General features: G+C 45.6%; 1 protein-coding gene across 2 annotated transcripts; it reads left to right on the forward strand.

Annotated features, from left to right (window-relative positions):
* Positions 1-1,553: 1,553 nt before the first annotated feature.
* On the forward strand, positions 1,554-15,965 carry LOC308567567 (caspase-14-like). Of its 2 annotated transcripts, none has more exons than XM_081159266.1 (7): positions 1,554-2,046; positions 3,625-3,677; positions 5,190-5,339; positions 8,765-8,990; positions 9,435-9,551; positions 11,999-12,108; positions 13,969-15,965. In XM_081159266.1, exons 1-7 carry the CDS (start codon positions 1,770-1,772, stop codon positions 14,068-14,070), a joined length of 1,035 nt encoding a protein of 344 aa, XP_081015392.1. In that variant the 5' UTR covers positions 1,554-1,769; the 3' UTR covers positions 14,071-15,965. The 2 variants fall into 2 exon arrangements, with proteins under 2 accessions (XP_081015392.1, XP_081015393.1); XM_081159267.1 differs by having other exon boundaries at positions 1,574-2,046; positions 15,599-15,693.
* Positions 15,966-16,584: the final 619 nt, after the last annotated feature.

Below are 16,584 nucleotides of genomic sequence, written 5' to 3' on the forward strand. Positions count from 1 at the left end.
TTTCTCAGGGCCTCTTCAGTCTCCTTTGATTCTCCTCTTGAGCCTTTGGAGCCTAAAGTCAATGAGGCCCAGATGTGTGGGCTTCATCCCAGTGCAGATTTGCCCACCTTATACTTGGCTGGTGAATTTCAGTCACCAGAGACCACATTCCATGCTCGATATTTGTTGTTCTTGGGCCAAATAATCAGAAGATTGGAGAAATAGTCTAATTTTCTCTAAACCTGGGGTAAAACTGAAATTTGCCTTTGTGAACCTTGATTCCAGAGGAGGTGACTTGGGTCTGCATATCCCAGGCCCCAAGAATTTCGTTTTTTCCTGTCCAGTCCCCCAAAAGTATTAAACTTGAGAAAGGAAATGGCTGGTAAGCTTTAGAAGACTCTGTAAACATTGCTCACTGTCCCTCCTCCCCCCTTTAAAAAAAAAAATTCTTCTTTGGCTGCCTCAGACTTAAATTGTTTAGAGGTGGGGCTTTGTGGGAGGAAACAGTTATCTGGAAACTAGAGAGAGAAGGCCTGGTAAGGAAGAGCCAAAAGACTACAGATGCAAACTTTCAAGCTGCTGTTATACTCGGTTTCCGAAATTATGTTGTGAAATATTCCAAACAATCACAAGAGTGGAGCCAGTGGTACATTGGCCTTTCTCTCACATCAGCCAGATGGGACAATATCAGGATTTTGCCACTCTTGCTGTCATTCCACTCTTCCCCCACTTTTTTCCTTTTTGAAGCTTTTAAAAGCAGATCCTAGACATCACACCTTTCCACACTTCAATGTGCCTCCCAAGAAACTATGGACATTTTTCTTATATCACTGCAATGTTGTTATCCCACCTGGAAAAAGTTAAACTTTTTTGCATATCATTCAATATGCAGCCTATATTCACATTTCTTTGCCTCAAAAATGTTTAGAGTTGGTTTATTTGAAGCAGGATTCAAATAAGGTCCCGAGATTCTTTCACCAGCTGTTCAAAAGGGTAACTAATTTGGAGGAAAACCATGATCAGAGTCAGTTCCTGGGGCCTAATCAAGCCAGGGAACCAGGCAATAATGACTGGGGGTTGGGAAGCCGAGGTCTGCTCACCAAGGCAATGCCCCTGCCACCCCCCCAGGCTCAGTGGTGTGCCCGTGTAACTTCTTGCTGACATCACATTCTCAAATCTCAGCTTGGTCACCATGCTGTCTCCCAAAAAGGTTGGTTCAGTCCAACAGCCTCTAGGTGTTATTTCAGCTTCCGAGTTGTGGCTCCTTGGGAACCACTGGCTTTGGCTGATGAATACTCTGGAGGAACCGTGGCTGTCCATTGAAATCATCTGGAGAGCTTTAAAAGCTACCGATGCCCGGGTCTGCCGCGCAGAGATTCTAGTGTCTTCAGCCAGACTGTGGCCTTGGCACGAGTTTTAAAAAGTTCCCAGGTGATCCTAACGCGCAGCCCAAGGCAGAGAACCGAGGAGCGCTGCAGGGCCGGACTCACCGGGCAGGTCCCCCAGCCGGAGCTCCAAGGGTTAACTATGCTGGTCGGGGTGGCCGGGCGCGGGGCGGGGCGCGGGGCGGGGCGGGGCGGGCGGCCTCGGCCCCGCTCTGCATTCTGGCGGAAACGCCTCCTTTTTTCAAAACAAAGACCCGAGGCGTGAGCGGCGCGCGGGGCCGAGTCCGGCTCGGATTGGTCCGGCCTCCGGGCTTCGGGGGGGTTGGGCTCCGAGGTTGGGGAGCCTGGCGGGTGGCGGTCTCTGCGGCCCAGCGGCCCCCGGCCCGTCGGGAGAGCAGGCCGGCCATGGAGGAGCTGCAGAGCCGCTTTCAGGAGACCCTGGACGTGCTGTCCCCGCTGGAGCTGCGTAATTTCCGCGCCCTGCTCAGGAGGGTGGACGAGGAGCCGCGCGTGAGCCCGCTGCAGCTGGAGCTGGAGGGCGGCAGCACCTCGGGGCTGGCGCGGCTCCTGGCCAAGCACTACCAGCCCTGGGCCGCGCCGCGCGTGCTCATCAAGGTGCTGCAGCAGCTGCCCCGCGTCGACCTGGTGCGGCGCTGGCAGAGCGACCCCGCCGACGGCCAGGGTGAGCGCGCGGGCGGCCCGCGGGGATTCCCCGGCTGGGCCACTGGCGGGGGGGGGGGGGTCCTGGCCGCGCGCGCGCCTTGGCCCCGCCGCCCGGGGATTCCCGGGCCCGTCCCGAGGGGCGGCTCCGCGCCCGGAAGAGCGGCGGGAAGGGGTGCGGATCGGAGCCCGGAGGGCGCGTGCATTGAGGCACCGGTTGAACTTGCGGCGGGAGGTGGGAGGCCGGGGATGCGCGGGCCGGATGGTCCCCATTTGCAGGCTGTGCCTCCGAGTGTCCGGGGGAAGAGCAGCCGCTTTGGGGTGGGCTCCGATCACGTCGGTTGCGCAGGCCCCAGGTGCATGTTTCACAGGTGGCTGTGCCGTGGGGGGTGTTTAGATGGTACGATGAGCCAGCAGCCCAGAGCTGGAGTCCCTTCTGCCATGTCCCCAGCGGGTGTTCGGGGGAGGGGTCCTCTGCGCCCTGCACGCCGTTGGCCCATTTGCCATAAAGCTGGACGACGTGGTTTTAGGATCAAGAAATGCAGTAGGTGCCCAGCCGGGCGTGGCGCAGTGGCGGAGCGTCGACCTAGGATCCAGGAGATCTGGGTTCGATTCCGGTCAGGGCACATGCCCGGGTTGCGGGCTCCATCCCCAGTCGGGGGTGCGCAGGAGGCACCCGATCAATGACTCTCATCATTGATGTTTCTCTCTCTCTCCCCCTCTCCTTTCCTCTCTCTGAAGTCAATAAAGACATATTAAAAAAAGAAAAAAGAAATGCAGTGGGTAACAGGTTGAGGGAGGTTAGCTCCCCCCCAAGTGTATGTGTATAGTCTATGAATGAATGGAGAGAGAGGAGACAGCACTTATATTCGAGGCTTTGAGGTGGACACAAAAGTGTACTGCGGTGGCCTGTCCCCTCAGCCTGCTTAGGATCTGGCTGAGTTCCAGGTATGTGGCTGTTGCTGATTTTTGTAGACTGGCCTGGATTGGAGCTAACTGCCCACAGACAAGGCCCCCCTGACTGTTGGTTCTCCCCTTCTTTCCTGCACCTGCACCGCACTTACTGTTCCTCCCAGTTAGCTGTTTACCAATCACACGTTAATCGCCCCTTTAGACTGTGAGTCACCTGCTGTTGGCAAAGTGTTGTGTTTTCTTTCTTTCTGACAATCATCCAAACTACAGTGTCATGGCTACTACACACTGTAGCCAGTCCATATTTGAATTGAATGCTGAGATATTATGTTAAATAAAAAATAAAGTCGGGCCTAGTTCCTTTACATTATCTTCTCATTGATGCCCTGGTCTCCTCCTCAGGCAGTGCATGTCCGTGATGTCACTTGGTCGTCCTTTTACTTGCTGGCTTGGGTCTTTCTGCCCTGAACCTGACTGGGTCTAAGGAAGTTCTGTTTTAGGTTTCCAGCCTCATCACTTGGGGGTGGGGGTGTTCCTCATCCAAGGATCCTGTTCTAAAATGAGATGAAGGCCTGCTGGACTCAAAAACATAAGAGGCAATTTTAAGTCGGGGAAGGGGAGGGGGGAGCTTGATTAAAAAGAAATATATATCGCTTTTTCTCTTCTCTCCCCATGAAAATTCATTCAGTGATTCCAAGAGAAATTCTGAAGAGAAGCTGTGACTGTGTGGACGGTGACTTGGTAAGTATGTTGATTCTTACTCCTGACTGCACACAGGTTAGTGAAGTTAGTATTTAGCCGCCGCCCGAACATTTTGGGTGCTGTTCCTGTTGGGTTAGATATGAGGTCAGATTTCACTGTCTGTTCTAACGGTAAAAGCTAAACATTAGCCAGTTCAAACCACAGTGCACGCATTAATCTAAATAGGCACCGTTACTCTCTCCATTTTACAAGTCAAAGAAAGTGAACCACTGCAGATAAAACTGTTTGCGTGGCCTTAGGGTTTTTTGTTGGTGGTGTTGTTTAAGTTTTATTGTGGATATTTTAAACGAATGGTAAGGTAGAGAGACTGGGAGTGGAGGGTGGGGAGTGAGGGGGTGGGGAGGTGGACCCTCCAAACCTCAGCCCAGCAGACTTATTCTGCTTCAATAATTAGCAACATAATGGCCAGGCTTGTTTTTATTTTAAGGCAAATCCAGATATCACTTCATCTACTTATGCTTTATTTTAATATGTATCTCTGAGAAAGACTTTTTTCAAAACAGAACCATTATGCCCTTATTTTACCTAAAAACAAATTCCTTAAGCTTGGCAAAGATGCAGTCAGCATTCAGATTTACTTGACTGGTTCCTGTCTTTTACAGTTGGTTGGTTTAAGTCAGAACTCTGGTCTGCAGAACTGCATTTGACTGGTTTGTCTGTTAAGACTCTTGATTTATGATACTTTTAAATTTTTTTTAATGAAATATCTTTTTAAAAATATTTTTTATTTATTTATTTTTTTTTTTAGAGAGAGAGGAGAGGGAGAGAGAGAGAAACGTTCACGCCCCCTCCTGGGAATGGAGCCCACAACCTGGACATGTATCCTGACTGGAAATAGAACCCTCAACCTCTCTCCTGAGCCACACTGGCCAGGGCAATACTTCCTTCTTTGACCTTTTTTTAGTAGTGTATTTGCTGAAGAAACCAGATTATTTGTCCTGTAAAATGTCCTATATTCTGGATTTTGATGACTGCAACCCTGTGTTGTCATTTACCACTTTCCTCTATCTGCCCTATTTCCTTAAACTGGTAGTTAAGGTTGTATACAGGCGTTTTCTGAGATTGGCCTATAGGTCCAGGTCTGAGAAAGGTATTTGAAAGAATTCTAAATCAAGCCATGCCTCCCCCCAGAACTGCTAATAAAGGCTGTCAGCGTTGTGGGCCTGATCTGAGCTCACCATTAATCCCAGAAGCAACTCATCGTTTAATATACATTTGACCCTGAACAACGTGGGTCGGAACTGCGTGGGTCCGCTGATTCAGGGGGTTTTCAGTTGACCAGCGCAGTTCCAACCCGCGTTGTTTGGGGGGAGAGGTGGCCACTGGGAACCCAGCTACGCAGGTGGCTGACTAGTTACAGGTGGACTTTGCACTGCGCACAGGGTGGGTGCCCCTGACCCACGTTGTTCGAGGGTCAGCTGGACACGGAGCCTTTGGCTTTCCGAGTGTGGTTTGGCCTAAATACCGTTTCTCGTCTTTGCTGGAAAACAGGACCGCTACGACCTGAGCGGCAGGAGGAAGGCTTTCGTCATGTGCGTCAAGGAGGACAGGCCTGGGGCCGACAAGGACATCCTGTTCATGAATTGGTGGCTGGGCCAGTGCCGTTTCGAATATACTTTGTGCACCGACCCTGACAGAATGGTAACAAATCAAAAACAAAAATGAAAACTCGTGGCTCGGATTTTATAACCTTCCTTTTCTTAGGAAAAAAATTGGGTTTTAGTACCTGACAAGACCCAGGACCTGCTGAGCAGTGACCTGTATCTCCTGATTGAAATTGTTGATACTTTTGTGATGGGAAGTGTGTGATACCCCAGCGCCCCTCCCAGTCAAGCAGGACCTCTTGGGTTTTAGTCCTAGCTGGGGCTGTGCAGTTGAAGAGGGAAAGGGGACTCAGGAAGGTGTCCTAAGCATGGTCCACAAGGAGGCCCAAGGATGAGCTGTGAGTCCAGAGTGGGCAGGGTCCAGGGCATCTGGGAGAAGGGCAGACCAAGGAGACCCTCTGAGAGTCAGCAGGAGGTGAGGCTGGAGGGATCCTAGCAACACTGGAGCCCATGGGCTATGAAAAGTCCTTGTGGGACTTGGAACCATGTGAGGGGTGGGGAGAGGGGTCATTGAGAGTCCTGGGTAGAACTGCATTGTGACTTAACTAGATGACACAGAAAAGATAAGATTGATGAGCAGTGGGGGCTGAGTGGGAACTCCATTTTTTTTAAAAAAGATTTTTTTATTGATTTCAGAGAGAGGAAGGGAGAGGGAGAGGGAGATAGAAGCATCAATGATGAGAGAGTCATTGATCGGCTGCCTCCTGCACGCCCCCGACTAGGGATGGAGCCCGCAACCCGGGCCTGTGCCCTGACCGGGAATCGAACCTCGGTCTCCTGTATCATAGGTTGATGCTCAACCCCTGAGCCACGCCGGCTGGGCGGTTAACTCCATTTTGATCTCTCTGGCCCTAGCGCGGTCGTGCCTAGATCTGCCCATATTTTGGGTCAAAGACTTAGGAAAGCCCTTCAAGACCCCAGGAGTCACCGCTAATGAACATCTGGGAACAGCACAGCGGGAGGGCTGTGAAGGCAGTGTGGGTGCCAGAGCTGGAATCCTGTCTCTTACTAGTTGTGTTACCATAAATGTGGTTCTCAGCTGAAGGTGATTTTGCCCCCCAGAGGACATTTGGCAATATCTGGAGACATGTTTGGTTGTCACAACGGGAGGTGCTAATGGGACCCAGGATGCTGCTAAACATCCCACAATGCCCAGGACACTCCCCAACAGCAAAGAATTTTCTGTCCCCTGATGTCAATAATAAATAGTTTTAGACACCTTGCCTTAAATTAATTGACTACTTTCTTATCTGTACAGCGGGGGTGGGAGATGATAGTAAATTGTCTTGTTAGGGTGGTTGTGAGGATGAGATGAGCTTCTATGTGTGAAAGTTCTCAGAATAGTACTTGGTTTATGGTTAAGTGCTCAGTTTCGATTTTATTATTTCAAAGCTAAAAACAGACTTTCATTTTCCCCAAGGATTGTACCAGAGTCTCTGCCACATTACATGATTTTTAACCAGGTTCCTTCCATTCAGACGGCAGATGCTGCTAATGTCCTTTTGGTTTATTGTCTCAAAGGTCGGGAAGTAGCCTCTTTCTCTACATCCTGTCAACATTCATTTATAAATGTTTAATAATCTTACTGGTAAAAGTATTTCACTGTTTTAAATTTCACTTTCCAGGCCATCAGTTTGGTTGAGTATCTTTTGGCCATTTTTTCCCCTCCTGTAAATGATGTTTGTATCCTTTGGCCTTTTTCCAACTGGAATTTCTTTTTCTTATTCTGTAGTTATTTTCCTGAACATTATTCATCTACAAAATATAGTGCAAATGTTTTTCTCCTACCCTGTTACTTGCCTTTTGACTTTTTGTTGTCTGAAGTCATACGGGTCTTTTAACGTTTGTGAGTAAACTGGTCAGTCTTTCTGTTGGTTGGCTCTTGGTTTTCATGTCCTCATCAAACCATGTGTCTTCCCAATTTAAAAATATTTAAATCATTTTTCTGTGACTTTTTAAAAAAAATTTATCTTTATTGTTGAAAGTATTACAATTACAGATGTCTGTGCCTTTTTTTTTTTTTTTTTTTTATAGTTTAAGGTTTACCTTCTCTGTAATTTTATTTTTGTAACAGTGTGGTGTAGGAGGTCTAACTTTATTTCCAAATGGATAGTCAGTCATCTCAACATTTATTGATTGATACATCCTTCCCTCACATATTTGAAATTCCACCTTTATCATGAACTAAATTCCTATGTATAGTAATTGAATTGATTTCTGGATTCTAAAATATTTCATTCATATATTTGTTTATAGTTATACCAGTATGCCACTATTTTTTTCACCATGATTTAAAAAAAATACCAAGCCTGCAACCAGGGCATGTGCCCCAAATAAAACTGGCAACCTTTTGGTGCATGGGATGATGCCCAGCCAACTGAGCCACACTGGCCAGGGCTTTTCACCATGATTTTGCAGTACATTTTGATGTCTGCGATAGGACCTATTCCCACTCACTGTTTTTTTTCTTCCTCTGAATGTTCTTGGTGTTCTTGAGAATGATCTGTTCTCTGTGACCTTGAGAATCATCTGGTTAAGTTCTCCAGATAACCTTTGGGATTTTGATTGACCTGACATTGAATTGAGATTAACTTGGGGTGAATTAGCAAGTTAATGGTATTGCATCACCTCAGCCAGAAGCATGGGCACGTCATGGTTTGTTTATGTTGCCTCTTCTCTGAAGTTTTTTTAAGCTTTCCTTCACTTAGGTATAGCACATTCCTTGTTGGGATTTGTTGTGACCGTGAATGGGATCCCCTTTTCCATGATGTGGCTTAAATGATTATTGCTGGGTAATTGAGGAAATATAGACTCTGTAAATTAATCTTGTACCTATCTAGTCAACTTGATGATCTCTGATTCTAATTGTTTTTTAGTTGATTTATTTTATATTTCTAGATAGTCATATTGTCTGTAAATGATGAGTTTTGGCTCTTTGTTTCCAATACTTAGACTTCATTTAATTTTCACTTCATTGAGATGGGTAGGGTCTTTATTACAACATGTATGAAAGTAGGGATGTGGAATGGGTATTGATGACATCTGCTGATAGACTCTGTCTGGCAGGTGTATATTATTGGCTGCACTCCTCCATTCCCTTCTATTTCTACCTTATTGTATTAACTTTATAAAATAATTTTTATATATTAAAATAAGTTAAGAATTAAAAACATTAACCCTTTGGGGAGCTATAATTCTGTTGTATTTTGGGGTAGACAATCAGGAATGTCCTAATTTTTTCAAACAAGAACTGTAGCACAAGAAGAAATCAGACGAATTCTGAGACCAACAAAAAGGGAGAAACAAGAAATGAATATTTGCCTCATGCTAACTCAGAGACGTAGGTATTTTCATACCTATCATCTCGTTGGATCACCTTATAGTAAAAAGGGGCCACCTCTAGCGTTTCTGATTTGTTTTCCCACCTTCGCTACTTTTTTACTACATTACCCTATTTTACAGGAGTTACTTGAAAAACTAACATCATTCCGTGATGGATTAAATGAAGTTAAAGATGAAATTAGCTGTTGCCTCATCACTCTCATGTCCCATGGAGAAAACGGCTTTATTAAAATAAAAGGCGATCACAGAGTCAGCCTGGAAGACGTTTTTGAAATGTTTAATAATAAAAATTGTCCGGCACTTCATGAGAAACCAAAGATCTTTATAATCCAGGCCTGCAGGGGAGGTAAGTGGACACTCCTTTGCAGTGGTCATGTTGCAGGGAATTCTCATGATAGAGAAAAGGGAAAGAAGTACGTTTAAAAGTATATGTGTGTAAATAGGACATTTTAGATGAGGGCCCTTAGATGTAACTTCAGTCGTGTAGTATACTAGGGACTTTGAGCTGGGAGGAAGGGCTGGATGAAAATCTTACCTGCGCTGAGAAATGGTCCAAGTCACTGCCTTTATGAGGTAGATCAGGGAGCCTCAAATCCTGAGAGGGGTGTGCAGTTTCCCAGTGACGTTCCACCATCCAGGGGTTCCAGGTGGCTTATGGGACTGGCATTGACGTAGCTTTTTGTGGGTGTTTCTCTCTTGTGGAGATACAAGCTTGTGGTGACGTTTATTAAGGGTTACTGGTGTCAGTGATGCATTATTGTACTTCGTCTCTTCATTCCTCAAAAATCAGAGAGAAGAGATAATGGTGTTGAAACGGATGATGAACCCATGGACCTGGATGACATATCGGACAGGAAGAGGCTGCCCACGTTCAGTGATTATTTCATCATCTATCCTACCCAGGCTGGTAAGACTGAAACTAGGTGATCGTGAGATATAATTGGCGTAATAAATGTCAAAAAATTAGGTGCTACTATTACTAACATATTATGCTAATAATATCGTTATTACTACTAATACTGTTAATAATAAGTTAAAGTTTAAAAGAATCTTATATGCTGAAGGGGTGGACTTGACGGAAATGTAGAGAAGATAGAAGTAAGTAGTCAGAGACATTTATTTAGCTGTTTTTATCTTGACCTTCAAAAAGGATTAAGGTAGTTTGCAAATATATATGTAATTCAAGATAAAATGCTAGTGAGGAAATGGAAGCGAAGGAAATAAGGGCAGTAAGGTAAAATGAAACATACTGTACCGGAGACACTAAAAATGTCCCCGTTCAAGTTAGATGTAAGATTCCACTCCTTGGTTATTTACCCAGAAAAGATGAAAGCATATGCTCTCATGGCCATTTGCACACGAATGTTCGTGGCAGCTTTATTTGAAATAGTAAAAATCTCTAAATGACCCAAATGACCATCAACAGATGAATGGATAAGCAAATCATAGTGTATCACACACCAAACACTACTCAGCATTAAAAAGAAATGAGCTCCTGGTCCACGCTACAGCACAGATGAAGCTCAAAATAATTACGCTAACGAGGAAACCAGATAAAGTGCACACTGTGGGATTCCATGTTGATGAAATTGTAGAAGATGCAAACCAGTCTATACCTAGTGACAGGCAAATGAGTGGTGTTGGGGCGTGGGGATAGAGTGGGAGAGGCTTGATTACAGAAGGACACGAGTACACGGGTGGGGGGATTGGTATGTTCTTTATTGTGGTTTCACGGAAGTTTATATATGTCAAAACTTATTGAATTGTATACTTAAAATATGTACCCATGATTGTCAATTATCAATTACACTTTAATGAAGCTGTAAGATTTTTTCAAAGTGAGGTGCACGACAGGCATGCCCACTATGACGACCACTATCTAATGTGGCTGGGTGATCCTGGCTAGTGCAGTAAGGTAAGAAAAGGAGCTACGAGGGTCAGGGTTCTGGACATCAGTAGTTTTGAAGACAGCACAAGAATAAAGTAGAACAGCCCTGGCCGGTTTGGCTCAGTGGTTAGAACGTCAGCCCTCGGACTGAAGGGTCCCGGGTTCGATCCTGGCCAAGGGCACGTACTTGGGTTCCAGGCTCCATCCCCAGCCCTGGTCCTCACGCAAGCGGGAGGTGACCATTCGATGTTTCTCTCTCTTTTCCCCCCTGAAAAGCAATGGGAAAAATATCCTCCAGTGAGGATTAAAAAAAATAATAGTAAAAAATAAGAATTTTTAGACAATCTAATGGGTGTATAATAGTATCACCATGTGGTTTTAATTTGCATTTCCCGGAAGACTAATGATGATTATTTATGTGCCAATTGATTATTCATGTACAGTGGGAGGCAAAAGTAGGTTTACAGTTTTGAGTATGTGAAAGTTTATTCTTGTATTATTATTTTTTAATTATTGTATTTTTCATACAAACAACTGTAAACCTACTTTTGCCCCCCCGTATCTTTCGTTTCCCAGTGTCATTCTATAAATCAAAGCTTTACATTTTGATTAAGTCCAATTTACCAGTTTTTTTATTTTATGGTTTATGCTGCTTGTGTTCGAAGAAACCTTTGCCTGCCCTGAGGTTGCAAAGATGTTCTGGGTTTTTTTTTCCATTTTCAACCCAGATCTACTATGAGAAGGTGCAATTTTGATATTCCCATTTTGTTTCGATATTGAACAGACATGTTTTATGTTTTTTAATCTAATAATAAAATAGTTTCAGTAAATTTTTGAGGACCCCAAAATCAATTCCATATGGATATATTTAGGGGTACTTAGCTTAAAATGCTATAGCAGCCCGGCTGGGCGTGGCTCAGCAGTTGAGCATCAATCTAGGATCCAGGAGATCGCAGTTCGATTCCTGGTCAGGGCACAGGCCCGGGTTGCGGGCTCGATCCCCAATGAGGGGCGTGCAGGAGGCAGCCGATCAATGACTCTCTCATCATTGATGTTTTTCTCTCTCTTCCCCCTCCCTGAAATCAATAAAGATTTATTTTTAAAAAAATGCTGTAGCAAAAAGTCAGCAATAAAAAAACCCGAAGAGGCATAAAATGAAGCAAATGGCAAAATGCTGATGATACCCGTGAATCTGAGGGATGATTGTGTGGGGGCTGTTAAACTTGGCTTTTTGCTTCTGTGCATATTTGAAAGCTGTTTGTAAAGAACACCCTGTTGGGAGGCTTTGTGCTGCTGGTCACAAGTGCCGGGAGGCCCAGGTGTGCGCCGGATCTCTTATGGCCCCAGGCACGCCCCCGCGGATGCGAGGCATTTGCCCTTTCAACTCAGGTTTAGCTGAGGGCACGAGGTCAGCTGGCACGAGTGGAGGAGGAAACTGGGTGAACTGTTTTTGTTTTAATTTGTAGATCACGTTGCTTTACGGCACCCCTCTACTGGCTCTGTGATGATCGAAGCAATGACTGACATTTTTAAAAAGTATGGAAATAAGTGGCACATCGCTGACTTTTTCACCCAAGTAAGTAAATTCCAAGGGACCACGTGCTCATGACAAGACTGACCTTCGCCGCCATGCACACAAGATCGATACTGAAAAGTTGCTCGGAATCAGTGGGCTGGTTGGGAGTATAGAGGACCGGGGCAGCATTGTTCAGAAGACATGGCTGAGCCAGGTGCCAAGGAAAACTGATAGTGACCCTTTCTGTTCATTGGTAGTTTGAGTGAGCGGGCTCTTAGGTGAGCTTTGCAGTGCTCGCCTGCTCTGAAGTCCTGCCCTTGCAGTCGGCTTTGGCCTGACTCAGCTCCCCTAGGAGAAGGGAGGACCTAAGGGCTTCTTTAAAGACCAACACTGGCGCCCGGCCAGCGTGGCTCAGCGGTTGAGCGTTGACCAATGATCCAGGAGATCATGGTTCGATCCCCGGTCAGGGCACATGCCCGGGTTGCGGGCTCGATCCCCAGTAGGGGGCGTGCAGGAGGCGGCCGGTCAGTGACTCTCATCATTAATATTTCTTTCTCTCTCCCTCTCCCTCTCCCTGAAATCAATAAAAACATATTTTAAAAAGAAAGAAAAAGAATTGTAGCAGATTTGCACACGAACCATAGTTTGGAGAATGGCCGGATTATAGTGGTTTATCATCAGGTTTGAAGAGTGATTTTCTTCTTAATCTGGGATTTTTATACTCAAAGAGAGTTAATTAGCAAACCTTGTAAATGAGCACAGTGATAACAATACGAACACTGATTGCGTGGCTCACTGTGCCAGTTCCTGTCTGCTGTGCTTTACAGATATTAATCCACTTAAATCTCCAGCAGCCCTCAGGCAGGCACCATGACTGGCTTCCTCTCTCGCAGATGGAGAGCCAGTAAGTGGCAGAGTTGGCACTCCAGCCCAGGCAGACTTCATGCCCTAATCACAGTCCTCGCCTCCCCAAGGGATGGCAACTTTTTTTTGTTTTTTTTTTTAAACTGTCTTTTTAAAAAAATTTTTACTGATTGATTTTAGAGAGAGAGGAATGGGGGGGGGAGAAATGTCTATTTGTTGCTCCACTTATTTATCATTCACTAGTTGATTCCTTTATGTGCCCTGACTAGGGATCAAACCTGCAACCTTGGCATATTGGGACATGATGCTCTAACCAACTGAGCTACTCGGCCAGGGCAAAAAACTATTGTTGGTACTTTACATGTGATCCTTAAAAGCTTTCAAAACTTTATTTTAATAATTTTTTACCTCATTAAGGTAAGCTTGTGGGGGAAATGTTAAAGAGAGGGACTACAGATAAGTTTGACTCCAGCCATGTTCCCAAATATCTCTTATTGCTCAATTTCTCTCTTTGAGAGTTCCTCAGGAATGTGATAATACAGACAGATTTAACCAACTGTATATAGCTTAAAGCTGACTGAAAAACTGTTTTGCTGAGTAATGTGTAAGTCTTTATTGAACACCCTTCATTTTTAAAGCTCTTGCTAAGTAGACGCTGGTGAGAAGATGTCTGGAAATGAGCATGGGGTGGCCTTTGCAGGTGACAGGTGTGCTCACAGCCACCCCTGGAGTTGCACAGCTGCTGGATGCTTTGGACATGGTGTACTCCCATGTTCGCATTTTACCACGACTGCCAGGGCTCACAAAGGGTTGCTGCCTGGCCTGATATTCCCGGCGGCAGCTCCAGAGTGAACCCAGGGCGGTGGACTCTTCAGTCCAGCTCTCTTGCCATCTCCCAGTGCTGCGCTCCGGGCACTTGTTGGGACATCTCCTTGCAGTGATGTGTGTGTTGTGTTCCTGGAGGTCGGAATTCTGCCATCTCCTGTGGGGTTTCCCGAAAGGCTTTCTGCGCAGGGCTTTGCAGGCTTGTGGACAGTCTGTGCTTTTCTCTTGCAGGTTAATAACAAGGTGGTGCACACGGACTATTTTCGACGTGGGGAACCGATAAAAGTATCGCTTGTAATGGAATCTACTCTGACTAGATCCGTGTACTTTTGACAGCAGGAGGATTTGGAAATAAGGACTGCTTTGTACTAGACTTTGTGAAGAACTGTGAGGCTTTGTAGCATAGTACAAATGGCTGTCACTGCATTATTTCTGCCACTAGTTGTGTTTCTCCAATTTGTTTTGTACATGTGTATGGTTTTTCTAAGATTTAACTCTGCATATTTGGAACTTGTAAACAATTTGACTATTTTTACTGATCCCCCCCCCCCCCCCAGAACTGTTATCAAAACATGGAAGTCCAGCTCGATGTGTGTACTGTTCTATCAGGTGCTTCTCTTGTAGATCTGATCACCCCACCCCCATCCTCTCCACTGTTTGGTGCTGATGTTAAGTCTCATCTTCTTGGCTTAGAAGGCTTAGTGTTCAAGAACTGCCTTTGTGTGGTCTTCCTGTGGTTCACCTATTTCCCCATATTGTTGTCTGCAGCCAGATTGATCTCCTTCTGGACTCCCTAAGCCATCCTCAAGTCTTACCTGGGTATCTTTGCTTGTTCTTTGTGCCCATGATGCCTTCACATTTTCACCCCCTCTCCCCCCATCTTCCAGCTTCTTCCTTGCTGCCTCTGTGCTTTTGAACTGCTGGTTTCTGCCTGGAACACTCTGTTCCACCCCCTGTAGGTAAGTCCCTTCCTTCCTTCAGAGTTTGGTTCAAGCATCACTTGCACAGGAAAGCTTTCCGTAGCCCCTCATGCTAGGTCAGCCCTCTTTCGGTGCTCAGAGACCCGCTGCTTTTCTTCTGTAGCACTTAACACTACTGTACTTACGTGACTGTGTAGTGGCCTCTTAGTCTCTCTCCGTTCAGCTATAAGCTCCGAGAGGCCGAGGCCACGTGTCTTATTTGTAACTGTATTCCAGCTTCCGTCCATGCCCTAAGACGGAGAAGCCCTGAGATAAATGTTTAGTGAATGACTGATCCCTGTCTTTTCATTATTTTATCCATTCCTCAGACCTCATCTTATTGCCTCTGTGCCTGTCTAGCCACGTGCTAGTCATCCCCCCCATGTGGGTGTCCCATGACCACTTTTATTAATAAGCTGGAATTTAGCCTGTTTCCCCTAAACCTCCCATAAACCCAGCCCATTGTTAATAATCCTCTGACCCCTCACTGCCTGCAGAATATACTCCAGATCTCCTTAGGATATTCCGAATCCTTCTCTGTCAGGCCCTACCTGTGCACCGCCGTTTGTCCTGGGTTTGGCCACTCCAGGTGATCTGCTGGTGCCTCAGTCATCCCCTCCCAGAATTGGGCTTGTGGGTTAATGATGGCTGACTTAACACTCTCAGATGTTTTATATCGTAGTTCACTCTCTCCTTTCTGCCTGAGACGCCCTTTGTTCTGTGTGCTTCCTCTATACTATGCAGCCTTCAGGGTGCAACGTGGGTCCCAACCCACTATAAGGAAAACCTGAATGTGGACCAGTTTTTAGAGTAACAACCTGTGGACTGAGCATGAGTTTTCATTGTAATTATGTTCTCACTTCCTATGGACTCTGTTTGAACGTCGGTTTTCCCACCTGTAGAAAAGGAGATGACTCAGCACTCATCCCAGTGGACCTCAGTGAACTTGGACTTCTTACGGAACTTCATGAATGTCCTGCAGAGGTGACTGTTTGCTAACCCTTGAGGTTCAAGGTGGCAGTTGCTTAAGACTGTTGGGCCTGCGTGAGAACGCAGGCGTGTGGTGAGAATGCTGTGAAGATTGACTGAAGCAATTCAGGATTTCCAGGCCTATCTCCGTTTCAGGGATAATCGTGTCCTTTTTGTTTAATGTGATTTCTTAAGTATATATACATGTGATTTAATTTTTAAACGTTTTGACTTTTGATATTTGATATGTAACTGATTTTTGTATAAAACATTAAAATGTCTCTTTGGTTCCTAAAAGAACATCAGGTGGGCCTTTGCATTCACTTGCATCTACAGGATTTCCAGGCACTGGGGCTCCTTCCAGGGAGGTGGCAGCAGCCGAATTATCAACAGCTCTTATTTCCTGGGAGAGGTTAAGTGACTTGTTCATGGTCACAGTTAGCATGTGGTGCAGCTGCGATTCTAAAGCATGACATATAAGAGACAGCCTGCAAAGTGATCGATAAAAGTATGGATAGAATGCTTTTGGTGGACAGAAGGGACCATACCATTTAACTGAGGGAGTGAGCGCTTTGGAACAAAGGAGGGAAAAGTGATTTTGGAACATTGCTCAGGCCACTACAGGAAAGGTTCATGGAGAGGCCTGTAGGACAGCTGGATATCAGGCAAACTGGTGTCAAGGAGCAAGGAGGAGTCTGGTTAGAAAGGGAGGTGGGAAGATGCCCAAGATAAATTTGATGCCTGGGGCCAGTTAGGGGCCCCATTATCTTAGCTTCAAATCCAAACAGGACTTTCTTAGCCACCCAATGCTATGTGTAGTCCAAAGAACTACAGTCCCTAGTACAATTTTATATTTGAGAAAAAAAAAAAAAAAATTAAGCCTAGTTTTAATTTATTTAGTTTCTAAATATAAACCCCA

The sequence above is a fragment of the Miniopterus schreibersii genome (assembly GCF_964146895.1).
Source record: "Miniopterus schreibersii genome assembly, chromosome: 15".
Classification (NCBI taxonomy): Eukaryota; Metazoa; Chordata; class Mammalia; order Chiroptera; family Miniopteridae; genus Miniopterus; species Miniopterus schreibersii.

What these genes read in the sequence shown, in the direction of transcription:
- LOC308567567 (XM_081159266.1), top strand. Translation starts at nt 1,770, where the DNA reads ATGGAGGAGCTGCAGAGCCGCTTTCAGGAGACCCTGGACGTGCTGTCC. An exon ending in AATCCAGGCCTGCAGGGGAG is followed by an intron (nt 8,991 to 9,434) that starts GTAAGTGGACAC and finishes CTCAAAAATCAG; the next exon opens with AGAGAAGAGATAATGGTGTT. An exon ending in CATCTATCCTACCCAGGCTG is followed by an intron (nt 9,552 to 11,998) that starts GTAAGACTGAAA and finishes TTTAATTTGTAG; the next exon opens with ATCACGTTGCTTTACGGCAC.